Source organism: Macrobrachium rosenbergii, unplaced genomic scaffold, assembly GCF_040412425.1.
Source record: "Macrobrachium rosenbergii isolate ZJJX-2024 unplaced genomic scaffold, ASM4041242v1 282, whole genome shotgun sequence".
In the NCBI taxonomy this organism is placed as follows: Eukaryota; Metazoa; Arthropoda; class Malacostraca; order Decapoda; family Palaemonidae; genus Macrobrachium; species Macrobrachium rosenbergii.
The window spans coordinates 1393080-1410079 of record NW_027100730.1 but is presented as its reverse complement, the minus strand read 5'-3'; the positions used below and the strand labels follow the sequence as shown (position 1 = coordinate 1410079).

General features: G+C 42.4%; 1 protein-coding gene across 1 annotated transcript in view; it reads left to right on the top strand.

Annotated features, from left to right (window-relative positions):
• LOC136838229 (NLR family CARD domain-containing protein 4-like) overlaps nt 1-11128 on the top strand; it is an 18957-nt gene extending 7829 nt beyond the window's left edge. The window contains exons 2-4 of the mRNA XM_067103090.1: nt 5577-8080; nt 8439-8639; nt 9781-11128. Of these exons, the coding sequence (XP_066959191.1) occupies nt 5931-7781 (1851 nt within the window). The 5' untranslated portion in view covers nt 5577-5930 and the 3' untranslated portion in view covers nt 7782-8080; nt 8439-8639; nt 9781-11128. The remainder of the gene's footprint in view (nt 1-5576; nt 8081-8438; nt 8640-9780) is intronic.
• Nucleotides 11129-17000: the final 5872 nt, after the last annotated feature.

The window sequence follows — 17000 nt, the reverse complement described above, 5'->3', positions numbered from 1 at the left end:
TGCGGACGTCTGCGTAGTTCGCAGAGACCGCTGGTGAAAAGACTTACAGGTGACCTGAGGTCAAACTTATTTCTTACAAAAACAAGACAGGTTCATACAGAAAACATAGTGATCAATGATGTCTGACACATAACTTAAATAACTCGTTACTTGTACGTAAAGCATTATTGTTTAGAAAGACAACATATACAATTTACGATTATGATGATAAATATATATTCCGATGTGAAGGCACCGCAGAAAACAGGATGTTCTCCACAGCAAATGCGTTGAGCGGGGACTTTACAATACTCCCCCCGCCCAAGATGGAGGCAACATCTGATAAAACCAGGTATCTGCTGGGGTGACAAAGGGGGCCTCGCTTTCTCGATGTCAACGGGAGAGGGTGGTCGCCTTCCCCGGTGTCCTCTGCAGTGGTTTGCTGGGGTGCCTTTCTGTCCGGTTTCTGGGTCTTTCGGGGATGCCCACGCCTCCTTCCTGTGACCAGGGTTGTCTGAGGGGCTGCCGCATCCCGCGGAGGGTCTTGGGGTCCATCTCCGTTGCCCTCCTCCAGGAATGCGGGTTTGAGACGATCTATTGACACCCAGTCTTCCCGCCTATGGATGGATATTCGGAATGCCTTCTTGTTCCTTTCCGGTACAAGGTAAGGTCCTCTGTAGGGTCTAGTCAAGGGTGGAAGTACGGTGTTGTCCCTGACGAAGACGTGGGTGACAGAGAACAATCCGAGGGGCATGAAGTGGGATGTCCTGTTGGTGAATGTCTTTTGGCAGGGGGCAAACTTTCCAACCCTGTCACGGAGCCTCTGCGTCCCTATGTCGTCCCTGTCCTCTGCGACGAGTTCCCCCGGGACTACCAGAGTCTCCTGTAGACTTTTTCTGCTGAGGAGGGGTCGCCGTTAGCTCTGGGGGCAGTTCTCAACCCGAGGAGGACCCAGGGCAGCTGGTACTTCCAGTTTTTGGAGGAGCAACGAGCCATGAGGGACACCTTCAGAGACACGTGGAACCTTTCCACCATTCCGTTGGCTGCGGGGTGTAGATGGTGGTGCTGTGGTGAGTGGTTCCCATTAGGTGTGCCAGGATGGTCCAAGGCTCAGACAGGAAAGTGGGTCCCCTATCTGTTGTATGTCGTCTGGTACACTCAACCGGCTGATCCAGCTGGAGAGGAGGGCTTCTGTGCATGCACTGGAGGTGGCTTCTTCCATGAGCGTACCTTCGGGGCACCTGGTGGAGCGTTCAACGACTGTCAGAAGGTATCTGGCTCCTCTTGATGGAGGAAGAGGACCTACTACATCAATGTGGATGTGCCCAAAGTGTCTCTTTGGCTGGGGGAATTCGCCCACTCCCGATTTGGCGTGCCGTCCCATTTTGCTTGCCTGACACTGCATACACTGTCTTGCCCAGGCCATCGTGTCTTTCCGTATGCTGTGCCAGACGAACTTCTCCATCAGCAGTCTGGCTGTTGTCCTTCCAGAGGGGTGGGATAGGCCGTGGATGATGTTGAAGACCAGCTGACGTCTGGAGGCAAGTACCAGGGGTCGGGGGCGTCCAGTACTGACATCACTCAGTAATGTTGATCCTCCTGAGCCAAAGGGCACGTCCTTCCACTTCAGTGACGTGACAGCTGTACGGTAGGCTGGGGTCTCAGGGTCAGCAGCTTGTTCGCGGGCGAGGTCCTCGTAGTCGATCCCGAGCTGTACGGAATCGATCTCGATCCTTGAGAGGGCGTCAGCTACCAGGTACTTCCTGCCGGGGAGGTATTTGATGGTGCAGGTGAACTCCGCGATGGCTGCAAGGTGCCGCTGCTGCCTACAGAACCATGCGACCCTCAGCTTCATGAAGGCGTGGACCAGCGGCTGGTGGTCGGTCCAAATTGTGAAGGGCGTCCCCTCCAGGAGGAACTTGAAGTGCCATACCGCCTGGTATGCTGCAAAGAGTTCTCGGTCAAAGGTGCTGTAGTGGGACTCGGTGGGGTTTAGCCTCCTACTGAAGAAGGTGATGGGCTGAGGGGTCCCTCTGATGACCTGCTCCAGGACTGCTCCAGGACTGCTCCGCAGGCGACGTTGCTGGCGTCCATCGTCAGCTGGAGGGGAGCGCTGGGGTCCTAGTGGGCCAAAGATGTTGCTTTGGCGAGGGTAGCCTTCATCAGGAGGAAAGCCTTCCGCTGGTCAGACGGCCTTTTCTGCTCAATGGAGTTGACGGGCTCCGTGGTGGGGTCCTCCGGCAGGAGGCAGTTGGTGGAGTGTGCAGGCATGGTCGCCCACTTGGCCGCCTTCGTGGAGTCCATCAGCTGTTGTGCCAACCCGATTAGGTCCTCTACCAGCAGGGTGTATGCGTCTGTGATCTGCCCACGGACCTCCAGCAGTAGCTGCCGCAGGAAGATCTCCCTCGACAGACTGATTTCTTTGCACCTGCCGCTGCTGTCAGTCTCGGGGAGGAGGAGGAGGTCCTGGGGGGTGTGCCACACTTCCAATAGGTTTCCTTCCTGCCGGGGGTAGAGGGCGAGGTCCAGGGCGTGGGCAGCTCTCTCAGAGATGGGCAGGGAGCAGGTCTCGATGAGAGTGGATTTCAGTTCTTGGAAGGTGGCGGGGCCCGACGTTGTCATCAACCAAGGGGCGATCTTCTTATATATCTCCTCCGGGAGGGCGTTAGTGGCAATGTCCGCCTACAACAACTCGTCTGTCAGGCCTGCTATTCTGAATTGCCCCTCGACCCTGTAGAACCAAGACTGCGTTCTCCCTGGTGAATGGCGGCAGCCTTATGTTAAGGGCTGTCTTTGGTTAGTCCATCAGGGGGGTCATCGAGTGGGGCGGCATTACCGGTGTGGAGGGGTGCGTGGGAGGGGGTTGCGAGAGGGAGGTGTCTGCCTCCGAGAGGTTTGCGGCAATTTGTACGTGGTTAGGAACGTCTACGTCCATGCCCGTTTCGCATTCTCACTTTGAGTGTGAGGTAATACTCGCGCCAATACACGCTGGGGGAGCGTGCCGTGTGGGCCCACTAATGACGCTGGCGACCTGCCGACGAGGGTTGGTTAACGCCCGAACGCTTTGTTAGAGCGCCGTAGTTGGACCATTAGGGGCGTGGATTAGGTTCATTGGGCCAAGACTTAGTCACCGTTTGGGTCCACTAATGGCTTACGGGATCCACTCCGGAGGTCACCACTGTGAGAGAGGTGCGAAATAATGAGCAGGAAGAAAAGTACTATTGGTTTATGATGAAAGCGAGCTGCTTATAAAGCAGGATGCGGACATCTGCGTAGTTCGCAGAGACCGCTGGTACAAAGATTTACAGGTGACCTGAGGTCAAACTTATTTCTTACAAAAACAGGATCAATGATGCAGACTCTGAAACATAACTTAAATAACTCGTTACTTGTACATAAAGTATGATTGTTTAGAAAGACAACATATATGCAATTTACAATTATGATGATAAATATATATTCTGATCGACCTTAGGTCGAGGTGAAGGCACCGCAGAAAACAGGATGTTCTCTACAAAGAATGCGTTGAGCGGGGACTTTACAACCTGAGTGCTTCTTTCCAGTTCAGTCTGTAATGAAGTCCACGATCTACAATGAGTAAATGCTCTATGGATATAAGCATTCATTACACTTTTCATGTATTTTGCTGGACCCTCACTATCCACATTAAGACACATTCCCACAGTTTTCTTTGTGTAGACGGTCGTCCGAAATCCGTACAAGGCAGCTGTTACCATCACATCCAGGAATGGCAGGGAGCTGTTATTGTCATTTATCTCTGTAGTCAATCGAAGGCAGGAATTTTGTTGGAAGGCAACTTGAAGGTACTCCGTGAGTTCTTGCTTGTTCCTCACGTTCCAACACTCCATTGACCATTTCCAAGACCTGAAGGCTGCAGGGGACACCTCAGCCTCGCACTTTTCTGGAGCTGCTGACGAAGGGATCCTTGGTTGGGGGACATTGCTACCCCGGAGTGACAATGCTGTTATCTCAGCCTGAAGGTTCTGGATGGCCTGTTGCTGGCTTTGTAACACGTGTCGAGCCTGCAGCACTGAAGCCAGCGATATCCTGACGCCGGTTCCTGAACTTCCAGTCCTTGCAATTCTGCCCCTAGGGGATGCAAACGAGGGTCGTCTTGGCGGTGGTGCCATGCTGTACTATGGTTATGGCTGTAGGTCCTATTTCTTCACTCACTGCGCCATGTTGGGTCTAATGCTAGGCAGGATCAGGAAATGATACTCAGCATGGTTTCGTATCTTCATTACAACTGACTCACAGCGGAAGACGGAAGTACAGATAGCTCGTGACGTGGACAATGACGTCACTTATATGGGCGGCGCTTAGGCGCTGCTAGCAGGTTCATCAGCTAACACATCTTACATACATAGTTTAAATGATTGAACTTTGAGTGACCTGACGCATTAGACGTGACTAATTGTAAGCAAAGAAAATGGGACATCACCACAGAAAACTTGCCCAGCAGAGACTACAATTAGCACTTTTAGCAGAGACTTCACGAATGACTTTACAGATGACTTTACAGTTTGGCCAACATTTGGCAAAATTGGCTAAAATTCCATGAAAACAGCCTACTCTAACTCCTAAACTTAACCCCACCCTAACCTAAACTAAAGTAAGCTAGGCTAACCTATCCTAAGGAAAATTCAGCAGAAAACAGACCAATTCGACTGAAATTGTGGAAAAAGGATCCAAGTTTGTCAAAATAAAAAAATGGCCAAAATAAACAACAACGGCCAAAATTGGAAAAAGAAGGGGCCAAAAAGAGCAAAAATGGCCGAAATCTGGCAATATTGGCCTAGCCTACACAAAACTCCACAGAAAATAGCCGAAATCAACTGAAATTGTGTGAAAAGGAGCCCAAGTGAGTAAAAATTTACAAAAACATCCAGAATGAGCAACCACAGCCTAAATTGTATAAAGGAATCGCCAAAAAAAGAGCGAAAATGGGTTAAAAGGGGCCAGAATCTGGCAAAATTGGCCAAAATTTCATAAAGACAGCCCACTAACCTATTCTAGCCTAGCCTAGCCTAACCTAACCTAAACTTGATCTAACATAACCTAACCTAAAGTAAGTTAGGCTAACCCATCCTAAAAAAAAAATCAGCAGAAGATGGCCCAAATTGACTGAAATTGTGCAAAACGGACCAAAGTTAGTTAAAATTTTTAAAAATGGCCAGAATGAGCAACAACAGCCTAAATTTGATGAAGGAATGGCCAAAAAGAGCAAAAACGGGTGAAATTTGGAAAAACTGGCCAAAATTCCATGAAAATGGGCGAGCCCAGCCTAACCTGACCTACACTTGACCTAGCCTAGCCTAACCTAACCTACACATAACCTAACCTAACCTAAGCAAAATGTCCGCTTCCTTCCCTTTCTCCAGTTTCCTCCATCCATCAATCTGTTCCCTTCCTCCAGTTCCTCAGATTCTCTTTCTGGTTCCTCATCTTATTAATCTCATCATGAGTAGTGAAATTAAAGCTGACATTAACACTGCTTCTCTTGTTATCATTATTACTGACGTTTCTCTCATTTTATTTCCTGATCTTGACTGCTCTTATTCTTTTCTCCCTCTCAGGTTGTCGCTTCTTCTTGAAGTCTTTTGCAAGAGAAAATATGGACGCACAACCATAGACTCTCTGTGTCTCTTAGCCTCCCAGTATTGATATTGAGAAAACATGGCTTCCTCCTCAGGATCAATTTCTTCCCCAGAAGTTTTAAAATTCTTGAAACTTTACCATTTTGTGAGGCACTGGGGAAGGAAGTGGTTTATAAGATATACAACCTAAGCTTTCTCCATGGAAAAAACAAGAGCATCCGCGAAATTCTCACCGACAACCAAATTCCACTAAAAAGAAAGAAAAGCCCCTTCAATCCACAGGAAATTGATAATCTTACAGATAAGCTTCCGGAAGATCTGGACATCACAGTGATGAACAAAATCTGCCAGGCTCTTTGGGAAAAGAAGGTGAATGACCCTGGTGCTGAACTCAGAGGGTTAGTGAAAAAAATCAAAGATGAGAGGAACGTCGTTAGCCATGAATCCCCTGATTTGTCAGACACTGATTTTGAAAGAAAACTCAGAGACTTTCAAGCAATACTTGAAGAAACTCTTGAGAAAATCAAGTCTCTTTTTCCCGCTCACAGTGCTGACACTGACCAGCTTAAAGCAGAGATCCAAGATGCTGTTCCAAAGCTCCTAGAAAAGATCCGTGAGAAATATGATCCCTCAAACCCTCAGGATGTACAAAGACTTAAAGAAGAAATAGAAGAGTTTGGGAGTGAGTTATCTGACATGATACAAGAATCCTCTGAAAGAAAACTCCGGTCTCTTTATGAACGCCTCTGTCAGATTTTGCCCTACGACTGGCTCGCTCAGTATGGTGCTACAGATCCAGGTAACATCATGGTCTGTTTACAAGTGGAGGATGATCAGGAGTTAAATAGAGGTCCCCATGGCAATAAAGGTATCATTGTAAATCAAAAAGAAATCCTTACCAAAGACAAAATGGGAAAAGACCCTGAAGCTGTGATTATATCAGGTGATGCAGGTTCTGGAAAGACCACAATTCTTTGTTCCTATGCAGAGGGATGGTGCAAGAAGACAATGGATATTCCAGAGCTCTCTTCCTTCAAATTTCTGCTATATATGCAGTTCAGGAATCATGACCACGATAACTTTGATGACTACCTTAAAAGCTTGATTCCAGAAACTGCTGCTAAATTTCCTTTTGATCTGGTCAAATCAGTAGTCCTAGGTTCAAAGAGTTTGGTCTTGTGTGATGGCTTCGACGAAGCCAACAACAATTCAAGAAAACTCTTTCAAGAACTGTTGGAACTTAATTCAAACAACATAAAGTTTGTTGTCACAACACGTCCAGGGAATGCAGAGGAACTAACAGATATTGTGAATAAAGGAAAACGTTCCAGAATCAACCTCAAAGTTTCAGGTCTTCAGGAAGAGGATATGAAATTGCTTACAGAAAATCTCATTGGTTACCTGTTGAAAGATGATGTCACCCAACAGGAGCAAATGAAAAAAGAGCTGCTTCAGAAAATAGAAGAAATGAACACTGACACTGGTGCCATCCTGCAAACCCCGCTGTATTTTAACCTGTTCATTCTCCTTTATATTGAATGTCCAGATTTGAGGGATGAAATGAGCACCAGGTCATCCGTCTACTTGCAGCTGAGAAAGCACAAGATCAAGAGAATCTCCAACAAAACAGGAACTTCTGTTAAATCACTGGAGGAATTTGATGCACTGTACAGAAAATGGTCTCTGAAACATTACACTGAGGAAAAATATGAATGGTCTGAGGCAGATGTAGAAAGCTTTAAAAAGGAGATTCATAGGCAACAGGTACCTGTACTTCAAAACTTTGATGCCATCATGTCATCTTATTTCTCCATAAAGAAAACAGTGAAGCATCTGGAGGTGGTGAATGTATACTGCCACAGACACAGAAGTGAGCAGGAGTTTGCCGTTGCTGGCAGCATCTGCGATGATATCGTCACATCAAGTGGAAGGCCACATGGGGGAAACGTTATTCGAGATGTGCTGCAATTGAAAGGATTATGGGATGGAAAGGATCACTTCCAGTTATTTATGAAATTCAGAGAAGTAATTTCCTTTATACCTGGAATACTTTACGGTACTGATAGAGGTGTATTACACGACACAATACAGCATATTCACGAAATCTATGTATCCTACATCTCTCTCTTTATGTTTATGATGGCCATGATGCTCTTTTGGAACCATGTAGCGAAACTAGATTGACGAAAAGGTATTGGAGTCACTTGCATCACAGATGAGTAAAACTTCTCTGAAGGACCGAGTAAGATTTAAAAAAACCAGCGGTCTCTATGTCCTACCGTCCTTACTGCCTAAACTGAGGCCCAAAGAGATATCATTGATTTTTTCATCAGATATACAAAGAAGTCTTTCAAGACTAAATGAAACATTATATGCGGCATCTCAGTCGGACAGTCACACAAGAATGTCTCTCGCGATGTCGTTACAGGATTACGCTGAACTTTCAGGAAAGGAGGAGATTTTGCATCCAGTGGATGATTTGTGTAAGTAGGAACTTCAACATTTACTCCCTTAATTATAAAGTACTAAAACCTTCAGTCATAACTCAGAACAACTTTAGCTTTTCAGTTATTCTCTGTTTCTTCTTCTCCACCTTTGGTAATGGCCTCATGAGTTATTTATGTAGAGCAACTCTGAAGAAGAAAGGGCACTGAAAGGAAAGTAACAAGCTCACTGAATTGCCAGTTTGTTTTGATAAGAGATTTTAAAGTTATGTGAATACATCGGCATGTGTGTGTTTTTCTGTCACTATATATATCCATATGGTTGTGTGTGTATGGTGAGTTATTATATCTAATATTATTACCACTTACCATTATTATCGTTTGTTTCATCCCACAGTATTCACCATTGGGGATGATGAATACCAAGACTTAGAGACCCTTCGTCCCATTGCTCTCACGACTTCAGCAAAGAAACTGAGATTAGAATACTGGATGGAATTCTCTCCTGATGAGGATCGTGTCGCCCAAGTCATAAACAGGACGTTTCCAGCAAACAGGAGAGAAGGCACCACTGATATGCAGATTATCATAGGTGAAGGTGAGTACCAGTACCGGCAAAGTCAACTGTCACGAAAGAAACTGCTATTCCTTTTCCTTCTTCTGTAATCCTCTTCCTCCATTATGAGCAGAATGAAAAGAAGAAGAAGAAGAAGAAGCAAGAGTAGCAGGAGAGGAAGATGAGGCCGGGTAGGAAATGAAAGATTTTCAAAATATATAATGGTGAATAATAGTATGGAAATTAACTACATTTTATGCTGTCTCTATTTAACCTCCCGCATTTCCTCTCTATGATCATAGTACAGTGATTCTTAGCAATTTATATATATATGACATAGAAGGGGCAGGCATCTTGAACATAAAACCGGTTATTGGCCGATGTTTCGCGACATCCTTTCGAGTCGCATTTTCAAGGCTGAAACAATTTTCGACACTATAATAGTTTAACTTTACATTTAAAAACATCCATATAATTACATTGAAAAAACACTGAGACACAGAAAACCAATAGAAAGTATGAGATAAAAGATAAATAGGAAAGCAGATTCAACACGCAACAGCACGCGAGAACCCACCAGAGCAGTGGAAGTGAGGAGACTCTGAAGGGAAACAACGACAACATGTCTGTAATACATCAAATTAGGCTACAAACAATTGCAATTGTTTGTAGCCTAATTTGATACTTTACAGACATGTCATTTTTTTTAGGATGTTTTCTTTCAATCTCCTCACTTCCACTGATCGGGTGGGTTCTCTGTTGTTGTTGTGTTGAATCTGCTTTCCTATTTATCTTTTGTCTCATACTTTCCCGTTTTGTTTTAGTGTTTTTTCAGTGTAATCATATGAATGTTTTTAAACGTGAAGTTAAACTACTATAGTGTCTAAAATTGTTTCAGCCTTGAAAATGCGACTGGGAAGTATGTCGCGAAACATTGGCCAATAAAATTTAATGGTTTTATGTACAGGATCCCTGTCCCGTCGCTTAACCTTGTGTGCTAAAGAGCAATGGCTCCTTCTCTTTGATGTATATATATATATATATATATATATATATATATATATATATACACATACATGCAGTACATATATACACGTGTGTGTGTGTGAGTGAATGTTGAGCAAGAGTCAGTGCAGGTCAAGTACAGTAGGTGTTAATAGTCTTCCATCTTTTCTTTCATCAGATCGAGACATAAAGGTTCTACTCCAGTTGCTAACTGTTCGCCCCTTGAGGGAAACAGATATTAGCATGTCTTTTGGTACCACCATTCACGACGTTGAATATATTGAAGAATTGAAGGCACTCTGCAGGGAGAAGGGACTGGGAAAATTACGCAGCAACCTGTGGACCGATAAGGAGGAAGCAGAAAAGAAGAGGAAAAGAAAAGAAGAAGAAGAAAGGGAGAAGAAGAGAAGGAGAGAAGAAGAAGAAGAAGAAGGCTCCACCTCCAGGGAGAGTGATGCCACACAGTGAAGACTTGAAGACACAAGATGGCTGCTGTTTCTCATGAAACTCTTTCGGTGAATTTCATCCCATGTGTTTTCAAATATTTTTGTCTTCTAACATATTTTCATATGATCTGTTTCTTACTGTGGAATTACTGGTATCGCCTGTTGCCATAAGAAATGACTGATTTTACTTTTATTGTGAATTACCTTCCGTCAGGTAACTGACAGACGGGAACTGTGTTACTGTACCTGTTGTTATTCAAGTGAAACCCAAATGTATTTGCATGTTTATGGGTTGTGTAGAAATACGTACGCCTCTACTGCATGATCATAAGGGCAAAGGAACAGCATCTATTTGAGAATGGCACTTACATTATTTTGTTTGGTTTTACTATGAGACTGATGAAACCATTTCTGTGCTAAGTGGCGAAGAAGCTGACGTCTGCATCAGACAGTTGAGTGATGCCCGATGGTTGTCGCTTTTCCCCTTTCCGGCATAATATTCGAGAATGTGTGTGTGTGCATACGTGCGTGTCCTGTATGGGCATGACATCAACCAAATTTTATTATACGTGCGTGTCCTGTATGGGCATGACATCAACCAAATTTTATTACCACACGCCATCAGTTAATTCATTACATTTGGGTATGTTGAAATTCCTGATCGTTATGTTTGGAATTTATTTTTGATAACAAACTTATCTTAATCTTTTTTGTGTTAATGTGAACTTTGTTAGTCAGTTCTATATTTGTGGCAATTGTATAACTTCTCTCCTTTTCCCAAATAAAACCAGAATGCAGCAGAACGGAATGAACAGCTTCTTGACTCAATTTTTGGAGTTATGTTATCTGGTGTCGTGTGGTGGTGGTGGTGGTGTGTGTGTGTGTGTGTGTGTGGACTAAGAAAGGGTGATTTGCCCTTATTATCCCTTTAACCCTTTAACCTTATTGGAACTTTGGTTTGTTTAAGTGATTTTGAATTGTAATCCCTTTTTGAGTCATTCATGTTCATTTATCTCTTGTATGATTACACTTTGATATGTTTAATCTTTGGTTATTAAATTGATTTTAAGTTGAAATTGACCAAGTGTGTTTCACTATCCCTCCATTTTATTTCATTTTTCCTGTGTTCCAATTTTAGAGAATGGTGAACATTATTTGATCTGATAAACTTCGCATTGTGTTCATACTTTTAGGCTATGCATGTAACTTTTAAAAGCATGGTTACATATGTCGAGTCCTCTAAGGTCTGAAAATCAACCCGTGAGTACTCGTAAGATTTTGAGAGAGAGAGAGAGAGAGAGAGAGGGGGGGAAGCTTGTGGTGTTGTTACCAAGGCTTTTAGCGGGTTTTGACCAAATAACATTAATTTAAGCGTACAGTCCACTTTATCCATACGATAACTTTTTCGCCACGTTTGGCTCCGACTTGAAAATTACATTATCTCTGGCCACCCGTTCAATGAAGCTAAGTACATAAAATGTCCTTCAAAGGAGAGTTTGAAAATTACTAAATAATGCTGCAGGATTATGAAGACGTATATATATTGTAGGGAATTTATTTTCACGATATCCCTAGGGAATTTGTGAAATGACCAATTCGCTTAAGAAAAAAAGTTAAGTAGACCTTAGTTTTACCAGACCACTGAGCTGATTAACAGCTCTCCTAGGGCTGGCCCAAAGGATTAGACTTATTTTACGTGGCTAAGAACCAATTGGTTACTCAGCAACGGGACCTACAGCTTCTTGTGGAATCCGAACCACATTATAGCGAGAAATGAATTTCTATCACCGGAAATAAATTCCTCTAATTCTTCATTAGCCGGCCGGAGACTCGAACTCGAAACATTTGATCCCCAAGGGTTAGAACTAAACACGGAGAAACAATGATTCATCTACACTGTTTTGCCTTTAGTACTAGCCCCTGGGGTATTAAATGTCCCAAAGTGCATTTGACCCCCCAGGGGTTAGTACTAAACATGGTGAAACAGTGTAGATGAATCATTGTTTAGTACTAGCCCTCGGGGATCAAATGCTCCTAAGCTAATTGGACATTTCACAAATTCCCTAGGGATTTCATGGAAACACATTCCCTGTAACATATATAACCCCATGCTTCAAAAGAAGGTGAATTAAAAACAAAAGAACGTGTGAAAAGAGTAATGTGAGTTTTTATTCGGAACCACTTACGCACGAACATCATATTATGAAAATATGAGAAGCAAAACTGTGCATAAACCACACACACACAGAAATCATTCCTTGATAACGATTTCCTTCCTCAACCCCAAGAGGGAAATCCGCCCTTATTCCTGAAGCCAGAAGGTCGAGAATGCCGCCATGCACCTCAGTCCCTTCACCACTTCCCCTGAAGCTTCATCTCTAGCCCCACAGAGTCTTCATATGCTGTTACCAAGTTTATTACATTGATTACTGTCCTAATTACACAAATAACGTCTATTAATTATTAATGGAAAATACAACATTGCTCATTTAACTTGTACAACTTTAATATAGAAGACTTATGAAGGATATTTTCTAGGTTTTCTCAACAGAAACTAGACATATAAATGTCAGTACTGATAAGAATGATTTTCAGTAACAATAACATCTCACTTAATGTGATGTGTGTGTGTGTGTGTCACTTTCTTCCTGAGGACAATGACCGCGTTAGTAAATGTTGCTGACATTTATCATTGATGAACATTAATGAAGGTTGAGGAGAAGGTGGGGGAGTAGGGGGAGGAGAGACAGTTCATGATGGAGAGGTCCATCTGACGACGGCGATACGTTACTTTGTGTTGGACGAATTTACATGGCAATATTTACTCTTTATTTGTTTAATTTTAAGTAATTTAAAAGTAATTATGACACTTTTAAAAGTACAAGACAGTTCATTGATTAATGTAAAAACGTTTAACTCTCCTCTTATTTGAGAATATAGAATGAATACAATATGAAAATAAGGTGTACTTTAAAAGCTCTTCTTTTTACGCTCTGCCACACTTTAGGCCTTTGTTGGGGTCAGCTATGTTCTCATATATGATTCATTGACCTAAATTTAGTCATTTGCATATATATATATATATATATGTTTATACAATAGACTGAATAAAGAGCCAAAGAAGTAGTTCACAGCAGCAGAAGTCGATGAAGGAGGATGATAACAGAGTGACAAGAGCTTTAGGTTTCCATCTAATTAATTTAATGTTTAGACCTACATAATAGTCTCATTATCACTTAATGCTGCAGCGTCAAGAGACCCGTGTAATAACGGCCATTTAGGTTTTCCTGTTAACATATGTTTGCTTAAGGGGAATGATCTTTAGACTGTGAATTACAGTATATATCGTTCTTGGGCTCCCATGTGTGAGTTTGTACACACGCAGCTGCCAGCCATGCCCCGGCATTTCACCCACTTATACATGGCTTTCATGTGTCTGGTGAAGGTCATTTGCGTGGGTATTCTGTTGACCCGCAATTTCAAATTATTGGCACGGCTCATCAGATCACCCGAGTCGAAAAGTTTATTCCTTGTGACTGGGTCCCTTTTTGAGTACGGTTGAAATCACCCAGTAATAAACCGGTTTTCATTCGGATCTTATTTCAGAACCAGTGAAAACCAGTCATTAATTTCATTAGCCTGCTAATTGTCCGTTGATTATTTCAAATTTCACCCACGACTGATATGCAGCAAAATGCTTGTAATTCTTATCATTCCCACAGTGGACGCCTTGTGTAATGGGTGTGAATTTACACTGTATCAGTGCACCAGGAAATTTTACGAACAATATGACGCAGCCTTATCTTTTTTAAGAAGTCATGGAGTTCTTCCAAGCCCTGTACTTTAAGATCAGATAGGAGTTTGTGGCACTGTAATAGCAGTGTTTTCCTCCCAAGATCGAAAAAACGAAAGGTTTGTATTATAGTTACAAATTTTAAAGTCACTAACAATATATATATTGTTAGTGACTTTAAGGGAACTGTTCTTGAAAGAGTTCATTTTCCTCCATGGAAGTTAGTTTTTACTCATATGAGAGTGGCTCTCAAAAGCATGTCAGTAGAGCAAATATCCAGAAACTTGGATTTAACAAATGAAACTAACGTTAATTGGAGGAGTTTCTACTTTGAGATAAGAGGGTAAGATGGTGGATGGGTTTTTGGTGGAATTGAGCGAGTTTCCAAAAAATTCTTTTTTGGTGCCACTGCTAGGTCCCGCCAACCAAGAGAGATGAAGCCTCCGTAGGAATGCGGATACCCTCATTCCTATAATTCAGAAATGCATCCTTCCAGGTAGCATTGTAATAAGTGACGAACGGGCTGCGTATCGTCACTCAAATGAATGCGGTTACGAGCACTGGATTTTTAGGGTAAGGGATCCTATTTATTCTCACTTGCTATGAGTTACATCTACAGGCTAATCGAAAATGCTATTATAACTTAATATTCATAATGAAGTGCCCTGTCGTAAATGGGAAAGGGGGGGGCGGGTCCAGGGTCTCGTCCCTAGCTAGAGAACTGCAAAATTAGTAACCACTTTTCTCCAAGGTTATGCTAGGTTAGCCATTACAATCATTTTTACTTAAAATCGTACTGAAACTGTCATTGGGTACGTTGTCTAAATGGTACAGGCCTTCCCCTGAGAACTGATTTGATTTGTGAGGAAAATATATATATATATATATATATATATATATATATATATATATATATATATATATATATATATATTATATATATATATATATATATCTTACTTTTGTAACTTTAATGACTTATGGGCAATTGGTTATTATTTTGTAAAAGTTGCCAATACTGTACAGTATTGGCAACTTATGAAATTGTAACCTACATTTTGAAAAGAGGTCATCAAATTACGACTTATAAAGTAAGGCAATAACCCACCCACCCCCACCTCCATAGCGAACACCGCAAAGTTGTAACCAGTCAACACCCCTAGGTTACCTGGTATTATTGTTTATTGGCAACTTATATGAAATTTTACCAGCTATTGGATGTTCTGCAAGTGACCTAAGCCTCCATCAAGTACTCTGTACTTGAGATATAAGAGGTTTGGAAACTTGACAACGAATGATTTCCGTTTGAAATCTTGAAGGGGACAAATGAAAACAGCAAGAAAAACGTCCCAAAAAATGTTTGTCATGTTGAATTGGAGTTCAGACCGGAAAAACTTTTACCATGTTTAGGTAGTTTAACCAGACCACTGAGCTGATTAACAGCTCTCCTAGGGCTGGCCCGAAGGATTAGATCTATTTTAGGTGGGCTAAGAACCAGTTGGTTACCTAGCAACGGGACCTACAGCTTATCGTGGAATCCGAACCACATTATAACGAGAAATGAATTTCAATCACCAGAAATAAATTCCTCTTATTCTTCACTGGCTGCTCGGAGATTCGAACTCGCGGCCAGCAGTGCTAGCTGAGAACAGAACCCACTTGCCCAACGAAGAACTGAGGCCTAGGCAAAGGCTGTAGGACTAGACGTTTAACATTTTGCTCTCAGACATATGTTAAGCCTAACATGAAGAGATCTTTAGAGTATCAGTCTCTGCCTCATTCCTCCTTGAAGTGTCAAGTTGCCTTCAGGGCAGAGTTGCATTTCTGAGGTGTCCTTCTTAGATTAGGATTATTTTCAAGTAATTATCGAAATTATTTGGTAGTTTAGCCTACAAGAGAGTATTCTAGGCTGGGGCCTCTAACTTTGGGTATCCTAGGCTGGGGCCTCTAACTTTGGGTATCCTAGGCTGGCGCCTCTAACTAGGGGTATCCAGGGATGTGGCCTGTCAACTAGGGTATCCTAGTCTGATATATCAAAGAATTTTGATGGTCACGTGAAAATAACCCCGAATTAAGTAGGAAACTTCAAACAAGGTGAATGTAGCTTAGGGTACCCTAGCCTGGGGCTTGTAGCCTAAATTTTGCAGGCAGAGGTGAGGGTAGGAGTGTACTCCAGTCTTAGGGTGGGTAGGCTTCCCTTGTGTTGTTAGGCACTTGAATCGTTAAGCATGATCAGTGTTAATTTGTCCGGGACTGAAGTAGACACTTGAAATCTGTAGAACGGAGAGGGACGGAAGGTTAGGTAAATGGGCAGATTAATCCTCTGCAGAGCTTTGACATGTCTGTTTGTGCAACAGTCCACCCCATATGCTTGCTTAGGTTATTTATTTAGCCTCCTGAAAATCCATTGGCAGTCACATTTTTCTCCAAACCATTATTGCATTTTGAACTTGAAACAATAATTTTCCTGTTTAAATATGAGCTTTGAACATTTCTGATATTTGCTTATTTAGCAAATGATCTAACCAACCACACTAAACCTAACCTAACATAGGGTACCAGATCCGTACTCCCGTGAATCATATTTGCTTAAAAACTTTCCACTAACGTACATTAAAAGTCCTCTTTCTTCAAACTTTCAGGCCAAAGTCGATCTTTTTTTTTTTTTTTAAAGAATTAGGAGAAAATTTGCAAATAAAAAAGATCTCTTGTTTCTGACAACCCAGTTATGTTAGATTACTGTCAAATAAAGTATTTTGGGTAGAGCTTGTTTCACTGTAGAGAGAGAGAGAGAGAGAGAGAGAGAGAGAGAGAGAGAGAGAGAGAGAGAGAGAGAGAGAGAGAGAGAGAGAAGAAATGTGACTGAAAATTATCCATGGAAGAATGTCCTTGTTATTCACTCATTTTTCTTTTCTCCCATTCACCAAAAATCCTGTTTTCCCACTGTGGTCCCCAAATTGAAGGATATAAGAGTGGTGTCTACTATTTCTAAAAGCAATCATTTGCTAATGAAACGAATGCCAAAGTACGCTTCAAAATAAGCATATTTTCGAGTCCGAGACGTGAAAGTAAAATGATATATTAAAACTGATCAAATTCATCCTAGGCTGCTTAGGCTTTAGGTTAACGAGATACATTCTAACCTAACCTAACCTAACT